General features: G+C 32.2%; 1 protein-coding gene across 4 annotated transcripts; it reads left to right on the top strand.

The window, feature by feature from the left end:
* Positions 1 to 1,794: 1,794 nt before the first annotated feature.
* On the top strand, positions 1,795 to 8,860 carry LOC118043734 (AP2/ERF and B3 domain-containing transcription factor At1g51120). 4 transcript variants are annotated; one of them, XM_073410235.1, is made up of 4 exons: positions 1,795 to 2,624; positions 3,173 to 3,356; positions 3,594 to 3,628; positions 7,591 to 8,860. In XM_073410235.1, exon 4 carries the CDS (start codon positions 7,598 to 7,600, stop codon positions 8,639 to 8,641), a length of 1,044 nt encoding a protein of 347 aa, XP_073266336.1. In that variant the 5' UTR covers positions 1,795 to 2,624; positions 3,173 to 3,356; positions 3,594 to 3,628; positions 7,591 to 7,597; the 3' UTR covers positions 8,642 to 8,860. The 4 variants fall into 4 exon arrangements, with proteins under 4 accessions (XP_073266336.1, XP_034907687.1, XP_034907689.1 ...); XM_035051796.2 differs by having other exon boundaries at positions 1,795 to 3,091; XM_035051798.2 differs by having other exon boundaries at positions 1,795 to 3,356; positions 7,570 to 8,860.
* Positions 8,861 to 17,531: the final 8,671 nt, after the last annotated feature.

Here is a 17,531-nt window from a genome sequence, read left to right as displayed (position 1 = left end):
TTTGGTATTTGAAATATATATATATATATAAAGACAGTGAAATAATCAAAACACCTTTAAAAGCAAAACTTTTAAAATTGATATTAATGAGGTTTTTCATCCTTTTACAATGATTTATTATTATTATTATTATTAGGTCGTCTTAGGAGTAATATAACATTTAACCAAATATATATTAAAAAAATGGTTGTGACACATATGGTGCACTCTTTAGCGTGTGAGAGGTGTTCGCACCCTTCAAGTGGTGTATATGTCACCTCTCAGCATCCAAAAAAGCTCTTCTATCATGTCATTGGAAGTGTCACTACATTTCCATTCTAATGGTGTGGCACATGTAATGATTTATCGTTAGTTAACCTTTTTTTTCTTGTTTTCTCTCTCCTCCTTCAAGAATCATAGTTTGATTTTCTTTGTTATTGATATTTCAACTTCAGTTCTAATTATTTTTTTTTTCTAATTTGTATTCTTAACTCTTTTATAAAATTTTTATATGTTTTTATTTGAAAATCTGGTTGTGCTATTATTATTTTTGTAAAAAAGAAATTTTTATACTACTTTCTCTATTTGTTTTTCAAAAATGTTAAGTTTCAAAAAAACAATTCACAGATATTTTTTATTTGATGGTAAACATATCCTTTAAATGATTTTGCTATCAATTAAGAAATTTAATAAATTTTTTAATACTTGATTTCAAGATTTGAAACGCAATGAATAATTCCAGTAATTAACTGTTGGGGTGAATCCAGCAATGTGATTGGCTTCCTCCATATGAATCTGATCCATAATAATTGAGAGTACTACGTATTCATTTTTTTTGGTCGGAGAAAACTAATTTTAAAGTGTGCTCCTTCAAAAGTTTTGCACTTAAGCCAACATGTCTAACTCATTTTTTTTTTCAAATAATTTAAATGTAATTTTTTAAAAAATTAGTTAATTGAAATAAATAAATTATGTTATTTTATTTTATTAAATTCTTGTTTAGATATTATTTTAATATTGTTCAGTTTTTATTGTGTTCAATTTAGAAAGCATTTTCTTTTTTACAATTCATTGTAACCATTTAAAAAATATTCTATTTGATTGCTTCGCAGTCAGCATTAATTTTTATATCATATAATTAAATAAAAAATATTTTTTAAAAATAAAATTATTAAACTCTATAGAGTCTATGATCCTTGTCACGACTTTGATAGGTCGTAATATACCGACTAACAAATTTTATTGGTATTTTCATTTGTATTTGCTAATTTTGTTGTAGTGCCTTTTTTTTGTTATTATCAATTTAAATATGTGAAAATTTGGTATTTGATATATATATATATGAGACAGTGAAATAATCAAAACACCTTTCAAAGCAAAACTTTTAAAATTGATGTTAATGAGGTTTTTCATCCTTTTACAATGATTTATTATTATTATTATTATTAGGTCGTCTTAGGAGTAATATAACATTTAACCAAATATATATTAAAAAAATGGTTGTGACACATGGTGCACTCTTTAGCGTGTGAGAGGTGTTCGCACCCTTCAAGCAATGAGTACGACACCTCTCAGCATCCAAAAAAAGCTCTTCTATCATGTCATTGGAAGTGTCACTACATTTCCATTCTAGTGGTGTGGCATATGTAATGGTTTGTCGTTAGTTAACCTTTTTTTTTTCTTGTTTTCTCTTTCCTCCTTCAAAAATCATAGTTTGACTCTTTTTGTTATTGATATTTCAACTTCAATTTTTTTTTTTTAAAAAAAAAACATAAAAATAAATAATGACTCTTAGAGGACAGGTCAGCAAGTCATTCCAAAAACAAAACACCCCCTCTCTCTCCCCTCCCCCAGTCTGCTCCTCCTTATTTATGGCCACGCCCCAACCTAAAAACTTCAGGACAAAGGTTTCTCACAAAAAGGTGCTTATGCCGATCGAGTAGAGAAAGAAAACAAAGAAGAAGAAGAAGAAGAACAAAGAAAGTTAAGGGTTTTCCTCGGGTGATTGAGCAAACCCTAGTTAGTTTATGGTGCAGCTAAACAATTCTCTTGGTTTTGATGTATACAAAACTTGATGTATGCATCTGTGGTTCCAGATCTGAGTGATGACCTCATGGGGTGCTTAGATTTTGCCAGTATAATTCATTTTCTAGTTCAGAAAATTAAAGAGGGACACAAAAGAAAGACTGACAGAAGAGAGTGAGCACACACGAAAGTAAATGGTATGAAGGCATTCCATTGCAGGGTGTGTGCTCACATCTCTTCTGTCAGCTTCCACTTCCAAGTGTTTCCTCGTGCACCCACTAAACCTTCCTTTTTTAGTTTTATTTTTCTTTCAAGGAAAAAAGAACTACTATCCTATCCTCTTCTTTCTTAGAGAGAGAGTGTGTGTTGTTATTATTATTTCAATTATAATCTCCACTTGTAACTGATCTTTCTTATCTTCTAGATGTACGTGTTTTCTCTCTCTTTCTCTGCAGCTTCCTTTGTCACAACACACGCTTGTGTCTTTCTCGCTTTCTTTATGGCTGAAAGGGCAGCTGAAGAGCGCCACTGCATAAAGTATCTCAAGTGCAAGCTTGACGCATCATCCTCCCCATCCATAAAAAATCTGCTCTATATGACATCTCTCTCTTTTCTTTCAGGCAATGAAATTATTTTATAATGGCTGGTAACTAGAATTGTAGAAATGGAATGATTTTTTTGGCGGGTTCATTTCATACATCAGATGGTTATAGTTTTTTTCTTTTTTTTGAAGAATTTTCCCTGTCAAATTGCATCCACTTGTGTGATCTTATATTCTTATATAAACCAACAAAAAAAAAAACTAGTGATGGTGCTCGAAAGCGTGGTTTTTTATGGCGGTCCTCTTTTTGGAAGGAGATGACGATTTGTGCTCTTTGAAGTACGCTTGTTTACTGTTCAAAATTTAACGGAAAACTGTATTTTGGAATCTGAAAATGAGTTCCCAATATTACATTTCACCAGCTTTTGATTCATCAAGACTCTCCTGCTTTTCTTCCCTCTTTAATCCTTTTGTATCTCTTGGTGACCATGCAAGGTAAAGGAAGGAGTAAAGGGCATGTGTGGCTGCTACTGTCTCTTAATCTGGGTCTGCTTATTTTATTTTATTTTGACAGCCTATCCAGATTTTTCTGTTTTTACTGATGCTTAACCTAACTAATTAATGCAGTTTTTGCACACTTTAAATTTTGGGTATTGTGGACTCGGGGATTTTTTTGGTGCCTGGAACTCGTACTTGCAGAAGGAGAAAAGGGACTATCCTGAAAATAGGGTCAGAAAATAAGGGTGCCAAATATGGGAAAGTGTTTTTGTTTCCTCTTCTGGGCAGATATGCATTATTTCGCTCCCTTAAGGTAAGTAATTTATCGAAGGAAATTCTTGTTTTTTTTTTTTAGGGGTTGAATGCCAAGGGGAATTTCCATGTTCAGTGGTTAGTAGTTAATTTTGCCAGCTGATATTTCTTGATCGTTATTTGCTTCCTTTTATGGAAGATCTTTCTTATTTGCCAAGGCCTGTTCTTTTATTATTTGAAGTAGTAAATCACCCTTAGTTGTTAATTTTTAAAGCGCTTGCTGTTTGCTTGGTTATAGGGGGGCAACGGACGGCTTCTGTTTCCAGCAGTCAGGTAGCATTCCTTATCTCTTACATGTTAGTTTTTGCTTTCTAGATGTAGTTACCAGTGTTGTTTCTTCTAATTTTATGTGTTCTTCAGTGATGTTTTTTTTTTTTTTTGCTAGATTTGGAAAATAATCTCTCTAGTTTGCTTTTATTGGGATTTAGGGGTTCTTGGATTGCACATCAGTTGCTTTAAATTAAGGAAGATGTGTGCGCCAATTTAATAGGGTTTCGAAATTGTTTAGCATAAAAGTTAACAGCAAGGAGGATTCCTCTTTAATCTAAATCTGTTGTGTTAATGACTTCATGAAGGCAGTTCCATTAATCTCTAAATGAAGTACTAGACAGTTTGTTATTAATAATTTTATGCTTCTTTAATGGTAGATTCATGGGTTTTTGTTCGTGGATCAAAGACTTCGTTTAGCCCTCATATCGGTCGTTCTTTAACATCTGATGCTGCTCTAATTTTGGCTGTCTGTACTTGCAGGGTTTTTTTTTTCTGTTACAATAATCTTACAGATATTGTTTTTCCCTTGAGTCCACCAGTGAAAGGAACTGACTTGTGTTATGTGCTCTTGAAGGTTCCTTTCTATAATATTCTTGACTTTATTTCCTCCTTGTGTGAAGTACTTCTATATAAAATGTGTGTAGCAGGACATGAATTCCTGTCAAATTACGAAAAAGAAACTAAGTAAATGTGATTAGACATCCAATTATTTGACTCGCAATACTGGAACTGTGGGCGTCATCATCCTATCCTACAATTTAAAAGGACAGCGTGAGAAATAATTATAAAGACTAGTACTGTTTGGTTTTCGGCTACCACTTGATAGAGTGAAGGACCATTTGTATAAACTTTTAGGCTTTTAGTTGATGCCGTCCTAATAATGAATGTCAAGAGCGGTTTTCAGACTAGAATTTAGGTTTTACAGGCACTGTATTAATGGATTTGATATCAGTTGAGTGGTTTGGTGATGGGCATGAAGTTTTCTCACTTCTAGGGACAACCATGAGTTTTTTTTCCTCTTCGTAAATTAAATATTTTATGCTCATAATTCCTATAACCATTACCATCATCTCTATCGGGTTTTAGCAGTGTAGTTCGCTATTATGCTGTTTGATCTTCTGATCTGATGCCACTTTGCTTTACAAAAACAAAGTTCAAGATGAAAACATTGATTTTTGATGTTAAAAGAATCATAATGGCAGACCAAATTCATGTATGCAATAACATGCACAGTGTTGCACCAGTCTGTGCATGGCAAGTCAGGTTGTTTATGAAAACGAGCTGCTTTGGTTGGCTCTTCCACTTAAGAACTTAATGCAAGCTATAGTTCTATTGTTAGGCTTGAGTCAGTGATCTCTATCTTATAAACTTCCTAGGAGAAATCTTCTCAAATCAAAACTTTCTTCTGTAGTCTCGTTTTTTAGCATTCTAAACACAAACGAACACACAAGAGTGTACAAGCAATGTTTGGTACGATACGCTGGCATAAACGAGGAAGGAATCATCGCGAACATTTTATTGGAAAGTAAATTAAACTATGAAGATTGTGGATGCAACAATGTAAAGGATTTTGTTATATACATGGAAGTTGAGGGGAAGAAAAAATGACTTCCAATGCTTGGAAATAAAGCATCTATATGACGTTAGGTTACACCATCTGAAAGAAACGTATTTTTCACAATAAATTTTTTCAAATCATGTTGATTTCCTGTTCAAAATTATGTTTGTTTTATTGAGTTCATGTACTTTCCTCCTTGTTGCGGTTTTCTATATATAGTGCTGTGTCAAAGAGCTATCTATTCCACGGCTGCTGAGTTGTTTGATTTAACCAAATTTCTTGCAATCAGCACTTACTTTTTGTTCACCTCTTTTGTCATGAATTCCAAGTTGAGTAAAGGAGCAGAATCTATCTAGTTTCTATCACTTAGAGGAACTGTGTGCCGTAATTGTGCTGTTAGGTATCATCTATGCAGAGTTATGTCTCATCCTTTGTTTTTCCAGTTTACTGAGTAGCTGGAATTTGAATCGCATAACAATTCTGAAGTCACATTCATAATCAGGTTTCAGATTGCTGATAGATACCTTAGCTGCATTTCATTGCATTGATTCTACATATATGTGCATTGATCATATGTACAATTACTTGAATTTGTCATACTTCAAGCTAAGCTATGCAGTTAACCTCAATTCTTTATAGAATTTTCACTTTATTCATGTTGACATCGGGCTCTAACTTCCAGGTCAGGGTAGAGAAGTCTCATCAAATATATAATAGATGTTGTGTACCTAGATTAGGTTTTTGTGAGTTTTTTTTTTTTTTTTCTATCTTTATTTACTAAGAACTCTGCAAAAGTTTGCCTCGTTGATCTAAACCCTAGACTGAGTAATTATATCACCTAGATGCTTTAAGGATTGAGAGGTGCTATCATCTGTTTATTGGTTCATGTTCTTCTAAGGATTAGTTTTTTCCCCTTTTCTGGTTGATACTACCGATAAGATTATCAGAGACCTGGTTGTTTCAGATGTTTATGCCACTCTCAAGTCCATCTGTCCTAGGGGAGTCTGTAATTTGTCGTTTAGGCTGTAGAAGAAGGGGCAATAGACCAAGAACACCTCTTCTCTCAAGCCCCAGACTCCAGATTGTATGTCGTTTCCAATATTGGATGAGAACAAAACTTGAATAAGATATGATCAGAAATGATTGTTTTGAGCTTGCTTCAACGATGCTTGGGAATTCTCAAGATTGTTTTGAATGAAGAATTTTCTAATTCAAAAGTGGCCTTGGTAAAAAGCTGGCACAGAAAACTTTCAGCTAGATAGACAAAGATTCATGTTTGTGCTAGTCTTATGCATACAAACCCATATAAAACATGAAGTGGAATTGAATTCTGGATCTTGGGGGAAATGAAGAAAGCATCTCTTGGATCTGTGTTCAGTGCTGTATTGTTCACGTTTGTTATTAAAGGAGGAGAGGGTAGTGATTGAGTAGGGAAGCAATGCATTTTTGTACTGCTATACTATTATATATGGGATAGTCATATTGTCGAAGCTGGTCTTTCATGTTTTCAATATATATGATCATGATGGTTGAAGAGATGGTCATTTCTTTTGCTCTCAGTTGATAAAGTATGAGGCTAGGATGTATTTTGACTAGGGAAGCAATGTTTTCGAACTTTGCTTGGTTGTTTTATATGAACTATGGAAAGTACACATCCCTTTTTACTGAACCAAGACGGTGTTTTGCCTAGAAACTGCGAAATACAGAGACTTTCGAGGGTATTGAGCTGATTTCACTTGTAGACAACCATCTCATTTAATCAATTTTATATGAACTATGGAAAGTACACATCTCTTTTTGTTTTATCTTGCAGACTAATAATTTACTTGTAGAGGAATGAAAACCCTAAAGTTTTAAATGAATATTTTCAAATTTATTGTATCTGATATCGAGCTGATTTCATGATGGAAACCATAACATACTGTTGTTGGAGATCTATAGAAACCGGATTTCGAATTATATAATTCTGTAGTAGGCATAGATAATTTAGAGAATCAGGTGTTGTGCATAACCTTCTTCTGGCTACTTTTGTATTCCTTTTCTGTATTGATTCTTTCATGTGCCAAAAGCATGCTAATTGGAAGAAAGTTTGATGTCTTCTGCTATTTGATGTAGTTTAGTCAAGACAAAAATGGAAATTTAATTTTGTTCTTTAAGACACGCCCCTAAAGAATCTCAGGTCCATAAGGGACTCCCAGCTCACTGTATGCTCTGATGCATTTGGACATTTTTATTTGACACTGAAATAAAGGTTGAAATCATATATAGAAGATATGCTATATCAAACTTAGCACGCTAGAAACATACAGTGATTGGCTTGTGTTCATTTTTCTAGATGAAGCTCTTGTTCTTTATATAACTCCTCTTTCACTTCACTAACTTTCAGCTGCGACGAGTTTTCTCTCAGGAATTCGATGGAAGAAGAGACTGGGAGCTTGATTTTAAATGCAGAAACACCTGCAATTGAAGAACTGTCAGATTCAAATAGCAGCACCCATCCATTTCCACCAAGCAAGCGTGCAAGGTCCGGCAGTAATGTCAGCGCTTCAAGATTCAAAGGTGTTGTGCCACAGCCAAATGGTCACTGGGGTTGTCAAATATATGCCAACCACCAACGGATTTGGCTAGGAACCTTCAAATCTGAAAGGGAGGCAGCTATGGCTTACGATAGTGCAGCCCTAAAGCTTCGGAGTGGCGATTCAAGGAGAAATTTCCCACCAACTGACATAAATGTCGAAGAGACAAAATTTCAAAGTTATTACAGCGTTGAAGTCGTGCTTGCCATGATTAAGGATGGTACCTACCAATCCAAGTTCGCTGATTTTATAAGAACATGCTCCCAGAGTGTGGAGACTGCACTCGGTCTCAAGCTTATGATGCCGCAAAGTAGTGAAGGGCTAACATGTAAGCAACTGTTTCGAAAGGAGCTAACACCAAGTGATGTTGGGAAACTAAACAGGCTTGTCATCCCTAAGAAATACGCTATTAAGTACTTCCCAAATATTTCTGAAAACGCTGAAGAAGATGATCAGGCAGCTGACAAGATAGTCGATGTGATGCTAGCTTTCTATGACAAGTCAATGAAGTTGTGGAAATTTCGGTATTGTTATTGGAAAAGCAGTCAGAGTTATGTCTTCACAAGGGGTTGGAATCGATTCGTGAAGGAAAAAAGATTGAAGGCAAATGACTCCATTGTTTTCTGGTTATGCGAGAGTGGAGAGACTGTAGATCATTCCGCTGCTCAAACATTCCAAATGATTGATGTAAGCAACTGTGAAAACAGCAGTAACATTGCAGAGTCATCCGACCAAAGCATTGCGTCCAAAGTTGAGTTGCAGCTTCTCCAAGACAGTACTGTCAAGAAGAAGGTCGAGGAAGACAGAATGGTGCGAGCTGTTAACCCAACACATGATGCTGTGAAAACAGGCTTTAAACTCTTTGGCATACAGATTATGTAGAATGGCATGGTTTCTTAGGGTTCTGTCTTCTGCCTTATAGTGTGGGTTGCTAAGTTCATTTGATAGCTCAGCTTTTTATATGAGCAATTTTAATTACTAGAAATTAACTTAGTTATATGGGACTTGTAATTGGCCGCATGGGTGGATGCTAAAATTCTCGGGCAAGATCTTAGTGAATTTTGGTCAAATTATTAATGGAAGCAATTATTGATATTGTAATTGACAAGCTGCAGGGAAGGGAGCAACCCTTGCAGTTCCTCTTCCATGACATGTTGTCGGGATTTAACGACCAAGGTATTGTGTTTCTCATTTTCAGATCCATTTTTGCCAGGTGATTGCATTTGTTGGTCTTTTGGATCTGCATATCTTGGGCCAAAATGTCCCTTAGCCAGTTAATAATGCATAGCACCATTAGTATTCACAAACTCAAGAAAGCCGGGGCGGGGCGGAAAAGATGGTTTTTAATTGAAAATATATTAAAATAAAGCTTTTTATATTTAATATTAACATATTAAAATAATTTAAATATATATAAACAAATTAATTTGATATTTTTTCATGTAAAAAGTACATTAAAAACACTTTACAAAGCTAGTTGTGATGCCGCAAATCGAATCAAAACGGCTTTGAACATAAAAAAAAAAAATCCAAGCCACAAGAAATCATTTGAAATTATTATTAAACCCAGATTAGTAAATCAACTAAAAACCTTCAACCCGATTTCTTGTCTAGTTCAGGTTAAAATTAAATTATGTTGGAGCTGCTCCAATGTATTCTATTTGACTTGACGGGTCAAAAGATAACTTGAATAACTAGTAAAAATATGGTTTGAATTTAAAAATAAATCAAGCTGACATCTTTTATATATATAATATTAGAACACCAACATATTTGATCGACTTAGCTATATGGTAAATTCAAACAAATTATGAAAATAAATTCAAATCATGAAAATATTGACCAATAAAATTGAGAAAAAAAATGGAAATGAAAGATAAAAAAAAGGGAAATGGAAAGGAAAAAAAAAAGGAAAGGTAAAAAAAGAACATGCTTCACTGTTATGGATAATGAAACATGTGGTAGGTTTTTTTTTTTTTTCTTAAGGGATAAAATTGAAAAAAAAATGAAATAAAATAAAAAGAGGGGAAATGGAAAGAAAAGGAAAAAACAAAAACAAAAGAATCAAAGTAGATCGAATTCTATTTGTATTATATCCTAGATGAATCTTGTATTTAATTTGGTATTTTTTACCATAATCTCAAGTTTAATTTCATCAAATTAGGTTATAAAAAGGTCGAATTGAAAAAAATATAAATTAAAAAGAAAAAAGTTAAGGTACTTTATTGTTTATATGAATAATAAAGCATCATATTTATTATACATATAACTAAAAAGAAATGCACTTTCACTATAGAAATGGCACAATTGAAATTTTCTTCAACTTTTCTTACTATATTGGTGGCAATTTTATAATTTTTTTAAGTTTACCTTTTGAATTTTTTTTATTTATACTTGGCATATTTATCACTTTCCACTTGACCTATTTATCATTATTTTTTTATCTTGATTCTTATTTAATATTTTTTTAGTTTTTTCTTTTTTTTCTTTGCACTTTTTTCTTGAAAATAAAATATTATTTTTTATTCTTTGTAATTGAAATATTTATCACTCTTCACTTTATCTATTTATATTATTCTTTTTTTTCTTATCTTCATTATTTTGTAATTTTCCTTTTTTTTTCTTTACATGTTTTTTTTTATATAAATATTATACAAAACTAAAAGTAAATGGTGTTTCACTATAGCAATTGCAACATTGTTCTATTTTTTCACTACGTTAAAAACTATCTTGAGATTTTACATGTCTTTATTAACACATATAATTTTTATTTTATTTTATTATTTATAAGCATATGTTTTTTTATTCATAATTATATTTTTTACTTGATGTCCAAAAATATGTTAATAACACCAACAATACATTCTATTATGTTAAAAAAAATTTAATCAACTCACAGTAAGGCGAATCAAATAAAAACTTTAACATTTTTTTTCATTTATTAGCACTGATAATTCTTGATTTATTTAATTAAATATATGTATAGGCCTTTCAATATATATATATATATATATATTAGAAAAGCCTGCATATTCATTTTATACCAAAAAATAAAATTATCCAACTCATGGCTAGTCAAATGGTTAAATTGGTCAAATGGCTAGTGTGTTATAATTTTTTTTTTAGTATAGTAGGATAATCTTGTTATGATACTTTTTTATCTAGTGAGGTAGAAGTGCTGGTATGAAATTCTTTCTTTTAACACTTATAATGGTTAAATTGGTCCAATTTTACAGATTGATCTAAAACTCTAACAACCATTAAGATAGTGATAATGGTTGAATTTAGTTCAATTTTACAGATTGATCTAAAATCTTGATAACTTGTACTCTAGGTCAGGTCATATTTATAAATGATCTGAACATAGGTTCAATCAAAACCTGATCAAAATAAAATAAAAAAAAATTGATTTTCTTAATTTGATTTTTTGCTAAAAAGTTTAGGCATATACATTAACTCAATGATCCACATCATTAACTAATCCAATGAGTTTTGATATTTGAATAGAACAGTTCATAGGCTGAATCAAAACCTGATTAAAATAAAAAATAAAATTGATTTTCTTAATTTTATTTTTTGTTGAAAAGTTCAGGCCTATACGTTAACTCAATTATCCATATTATCGACTAAAACAATGAGTTTGGATATTTAAGTCGAAAAATTCATAGGTTCAATCAAACCTGATCAAAATAAAAAATAAAATTGATTTTTTTTAATTTTAAATTTGTGCTAAAACATCCAAAACTATATGTTAACTCAATGATCATCAATGATCCACATCATTGACTAATCCAATGAGTTTGGATATTTAATCTAATCATGTTCAAAATTAGGTTTAACCATTTATGTTGTTTCTACACTTATAGTTCTTGTACCAACAAATAGAAAAGGACATGTTAAAGATTGAGTAAGCTAGTCAGGTGTTTTTTTACTGATAACCAAGCAGTACTTCAAGGTAATTGAATACAATTTGAACTTTGTCAAATAAAAGGTGGTCTCATCTTGTCAATGATTATGTAGGTTTATTCTTAGGCATGCTCATGGGCTTTTAGGTTAAAAACGTCATCCTATGACCACAAATTGGCAATAGATAATCTATAAATATATATGAAAAGGATGCTTCGTGTTTGGTTAACTAAAAATGGGTGGGTTTTTTTTAAAAATTGTTAAAGTTACGGGTCTTTCTAATATAGAGAGGTAATGATCTTGATTATTTTTTTTAAAGGAAATGAGTGCTATGTATTCTTAGTTTTTGTCAATGGAATCGCGTCTTGAAAATTTGTCTTTGCTAAAAAAAGAGGAAGAGAAAGAGGAATTGGTTTTAGAATATGAGGATTTGAGAACAAAGGTACAATCTTTTTATTTTTATTTAATGGGAATATTTCTTACGGACAGAAGGATTAATTTTAATGCCATGAGAAACAAAGTTGCTAATGTGTACCATGGATCTTAATTCTAGCTGTTACTTGTTTCAATTCTTTCATCAAGTTGATATGAAAAGGGTACTTGAAGGTGCACCATGGACTTTTGACAACCATCTATTATTGCTCCATCAGCTCAAAGAAGGTGAGGTGCTTATCCAGATTGCCATTAATCATATAGAATTCTAGGTTCAAGTGCATGATCTACCAATGGGATGCATGTTTGTGGGCGTTGGAAAACATCTTGGAAATTTTATTGGGACATTTGTTGATTATGATATGAACAATAATAATGGTGTTTGGAGGAACTACATGAGGATCCGGCTTCTGATTGATATTAGTCTTCCTCTGAAGCGTTGGAAGAAGATTTGCAAAAGTAAAGGCTCGTGATGTTTAGTCCAATTCAAGTATGAACGTCTCCCATCTTTATGTTTCAAGGAGGCCAATGGAAAAGGACAACAACAGGTGGTTGAGGGACAGTAACGAGGTGGAGGAGAAGGGATTAAAAACCTCTTTATCTGTTATAAGCCAACAATTAAGCACGTCATTTAATTCCATTATTTCATAAGGCATTTCAGTTACATCTATTACAGCTAACATTAATAGCAGAGAGAGAAGGGCTAGGGTTGTTCAAGAGGAGCTATTTGGACCATAAGAGTTGGGTCTTCATCTATTGTATGATCGAAAGAAAAGAAGAGTGGGCTTAGGATATGGTAATACAAGTTCAACGCTCTTTATAAATGAGACTATTTTTGTTGGGCCAACTTTCTCATCAATAAAAATTGTGAGTACATCTGATGGACATTGAGTAATGGAGGAACCTGATGATCACACCTGCCATGAGCCATGAATTGTTTAACCTGAAACTGTCGAGGACTTGACAACTCTCATGCAATTCAAGCTCTTAAAGTGTTAGTGTTGTCTAGAAAGCCAGATGTTATTTTTCTTTCGGAGACTAGAGTTGATAGTAGTATAATTGAATCTATTCGAGGGGAAATTGAGTTTGATGGGTGTTTTGCAGTTGACAAATTGGGAGGGGGTGGTTTAGCTGTGTTTTGGAAAGGTCTAGGGGCTGTTACATTAATTGGATACTCTCAGAACCATGTGGATTTAGAAGTGGTGGGTACAAACTCTTTTCAATAAAGATAAATGGTTTTTTATAGGTTTCCATAACGACATAGACATAGGGAATCATGGAACCTCCTAAGAGCTCTTAGTAAAAGATCTAATCTTTCTTGGGTATGGAGTAAAGATTTTAATGATTTGCTTCGGTTGGAAGATAAGAGGGGAGATAATCCCCATCCTTGTCCTTGTTACAAGGTTTTAGAGATGTTGTAGAAGACTGAAACTTGATTGATATTCCTTTGGTGGGCTATCCATTCACTTGGAAAAGGGGTAGAGGGACTCCTGCTTGGGTCCAAGAACATCTGGATAGGGCGTTGTGTACTAATTCTTGGCAATCTCACTATCATAATATGGAGTTCCATAACCTCATTGTTGGGACCTCTGATCATAATCTTATTTATTTGGTATTTCGTAAATTTCTTTTCCATCATGAACACTTCAGGTTTTGTTTCGAAAATGCATGGACTAAGAGGCCAGACTTTGGAATTATGATTGAACAGGCATGGACAAAATCAGCGTACAAACAAATTCTTTGTAGATTTTAGCAATGGTCAGATAGTCTTGCTTAATGAGGAAGAACCCTATCAAGGAAACTCAAGAAAGAGATATTGGACTGTCACAATCATCTTCAAGCTTTGCGTGGCCTTGGAGATGTAGCATCAATAGAGGCTTATTTTAGGTATCGAGATAAGCTTTCCCAATTGATAACCTAAGAGGCGTTGTACTAACGTCAACGTGCGAAGAAGGATTGGCTAAGGGATAAGGACGCCAATACAAAAAAATTCCACGCATCTATATCTATGAAAAGAAGACAAAACAGGATTAAGAGGCTGGTTAATGATGTGGGGGTGGAATTTGAAGATGAAGGGGGGCATGGAAAATATGGTGTCAGACTATTTTCACCAACTGTTTGGTGAAAGTCCCGACTCAAGTGACTTTGTAACAAACCATATAGTCCTTTGTGTTTTTACAGCAATAAACTCTACTTTTTTTTCACCGTTCTAGGTTAAGGAACTCAAAAGGGATGTGTTTTAGATGAGAGTAGATACTTCACCAGGATTCGATGGCTTAAATCCTAAGTTCTTTCAACAATTCCAGAACTTAATAAGGCCAGTTGTGGTATTAGATGGAGAGTAAGGAATTCCTAACAAAACTTACCAAGATCATGCTTGTATTGATTTCCCATTAAAGGACTACAAGTCAATTGCTTTATGCAATATCTTGTATAAAATCATGGTGAAGGCTTTGGCTAAAAGACTAAAAGGAATTCTATCCAAAATCATCTCACCTATAAAAACAGTTTTTGTCCCAGGCAGGTCAATTAATGGTGATGTCGTTATTGCCTTTGAAACCATCCACCATATGAAGTCAATGGTGAATTGGGCTTCAGCAACAACGGATCATATTGTTTTTTCTTTTGCAGTGTAGAAACTCAAATGTAAATCATGATGGGTAGAGCCCATTGATTATTCCATTGTAAGCCCAACTTAAGTTCCATTACAAATCTAGCTTCTGTCTGAAACTGGCAAAAACCCCGGGATATGTGACTGATCTTATATGCAATTCTGATGCTTTTTGCTCATCTTGATTTACCAACCGAACGGTCCATGGACAAAAGTGGGCCCACACTCTTCCAATTGCTCTTTTTATTTCTTTCATTATATATATATATATATATATATATATATATATATATATATATATATATATATATATATATATATATATATATTTATTAACATGTGTATCCGGATTAACTTGCGTGTATCTCAACTAATTTCATGAGCTCTAAAATTAACGATTATTTAAATATTCAGTAACCATCATATTAGCAACCACATGTCTGAAACTCAAATAATAATATATATTCTTAATTAACTTGTATGTGAATTAAGAAATAATTATTTTGTAAAACCATCTACCTGGGAATCAAAACAATGGGTTTAAGAATAACCTGGTTTTAATTAACAAGAAGAAGAATAAACAGCGGTGCCCGCTGTTGTCTAATCAATAACCGTGACATCAACAATGCTTTGGCAAGTTTTGTCTTCTTTAACAATGATTGAAGACTTGTAATTATATTGAAAATTGTCTCGTAATTCTTTTTAGTTATAATAGACCATCAATGTAGGATCACGACGGTTGTTTGGTACATGATTGAAATGGTATCTTTTTTAAAATTTAATTATTTTAATATATTGATGTTTAAAATAAATTTTTAAAAATAAAAAAATATATTATTTTAATATATTTTATAAATAAAAAAATATTTTAAAAATCAACCATTATATTATTCTCGAGTATCAAATATAATAAATTTACAAAAATGCATCATCATCCATTGCCACCTCCTAGGGCCTCAGCACTATAATGCTTGTAAACTAATCAAAATTAATAACGATGTTACTAAAGAACTAATATTTAACCACTTACCTGGCTGAATCTAAAAGACCTCCCCCACTTGGATGCGAAAGAATGGAAACATTGCCATGTGCATGTTTTCTTTGCCTTGTTTATGGTGTTAGTTTGTGTTTTTTTTTTTTCCAATCATTTATGCGAGGAAGGATGCAATTAAATTGATCATTTTTTAGAAATTATTAGTAATAATTTCTAAGGAAAACTTAGTAATTGATATGTAAAAATGTAATGAAAAGTCTTCGCATACAAGTTCAGAATTAGGCCCAAAATGATAGGTTGCTGAAATTTGATCAATCATTTATTTTGTAAAACATGGGTAACTCTCTCAATAAATATGATTAGTAGGTGAACAAATTCTCTATGTTATTTATGAGAGCTTTGACAGTTTAGTTGTTGTTATTTTTTAAATAATTTTTTGTATTAAAATACATGTTAATGATATTTTTTATGTTTTAAAAATTATTTTTGACATTAATACATCAAAATAATTTAAAAATACTAAAAAAAATATTAGTTTGAAGTTAATAAAAAAATAAAATAAATTTAAATTTTTTAAAATATAAAAATAAATTAATCCACAAGGCTGTGACTGAAGCAATTATTCATTTTTTAATGCCACTTTTTCGTACTTAATGACTCAGAAAGCCATCATCGCTAATGATTATCACATTAAATCATCCCAATCAAGGCTATCACTGCTAATAATATGGTTAAAAAATCAACTTAACCTACTTGTTTAATCATTTTAATTTAATAATTTATGATATAAATAAAAATTTAAAATATAATTTATATTATTATTCAATATATTCTTTAAAATAAACAAAAAAACTGAAAACTTAGTATAAATTCACTAGCATGTGCTATTAATTATATTTTAATTAAAAAAATAAAAATAATAAGAATTATTAAAGAATTTAAATTTATAATATCATCAAAACACTAATATTATATTAAAGAATTATTATAATGTAATAGTTTAAGTTATTAAATAAAATTTTAAAATATAAATATAATTTATATTAGACTTAAAAAAAATTATGTAATGAAGGTTTTTCCTTTTGAAAATATGTTCCCATTTAGGTTTTGGAGTCTGAAATACCCCTCGTCCTTGATTTTCCATCCACCTGATGCCACGTCATCTTCCATGATAGATGTCTTGTTGTTTGTTCTTTAAGAAACCAGCAAATCAACTCAAATTTATCGAAGATATTTTTTAAGTGCAGCGCAATCTCGCTCATGCTCGTTTAGAGCAACTTGAGCGGGTTGGGCAACAGAAGAGAGGACAATAATTGAGAAGGTTCAGCGTCAGCCATTTGACATACAGTGATCCCAATCATATAAACGCCATTTAACGCTGTACGACAACGTTTTGATTTATGTCCTATCATATACTCTCTACAAGGTTGGACGCGCTACTCTACGCGTGCAACAACATCAACGAAGATTACGTAACCATAAAGCTCAATTCTTTTTATTCTTTTTAAAAAATATTTTTCAAACACACAAAATATAAATTATATTCTACCTAAAAAATAAATAAGAATGGGGATTTCAGATCAATCATGCTCTTTCGTGTCCGTTTGGAGCAAGATGCCACCACTGTTTTGAGTTTTGAAAACAAAAATTCCTGCAAATTAAATTTTATTTTTGTATTTTTAAATTATTTTAACCACCAGCAGCGCATCCACTTCATGCAAGAAGCACGTCATCGTCCTCGAAAACGAAAGATGAAAAAGGAGAAAGAATGCCGACCAATTTTCTAGTTACAACTCAAAGAGTAGAAAAGGAAAAAGAAGAAGACAAAG

Source organism: Populus alba, chromosome 6 (genome assembly GCF_005239225.2).
Source record: "Populus alba chromosome 6, ASM523922v2, whole genome shotgun sequence".
Classification (NCBI taxonomy): Eukaryota; Viridiplantae; Streptophyta; class Magnoliopsida; order Malpighiales; family Salicaceae; genus Populus; species Populus alba.
This window is presented reverse-complemented; position numbering and strand designations above follow the sequence as displayed.

Excerpts from the sequence above, each read along its gene's own strand:
- LOC118043734 (XM_073410235.1), top strand. The coding sequence starts at position 7,598 with ATGGAAGAAGAGACTGGGAGCTTGATTTTAAATGCAGAAACACCTGCA.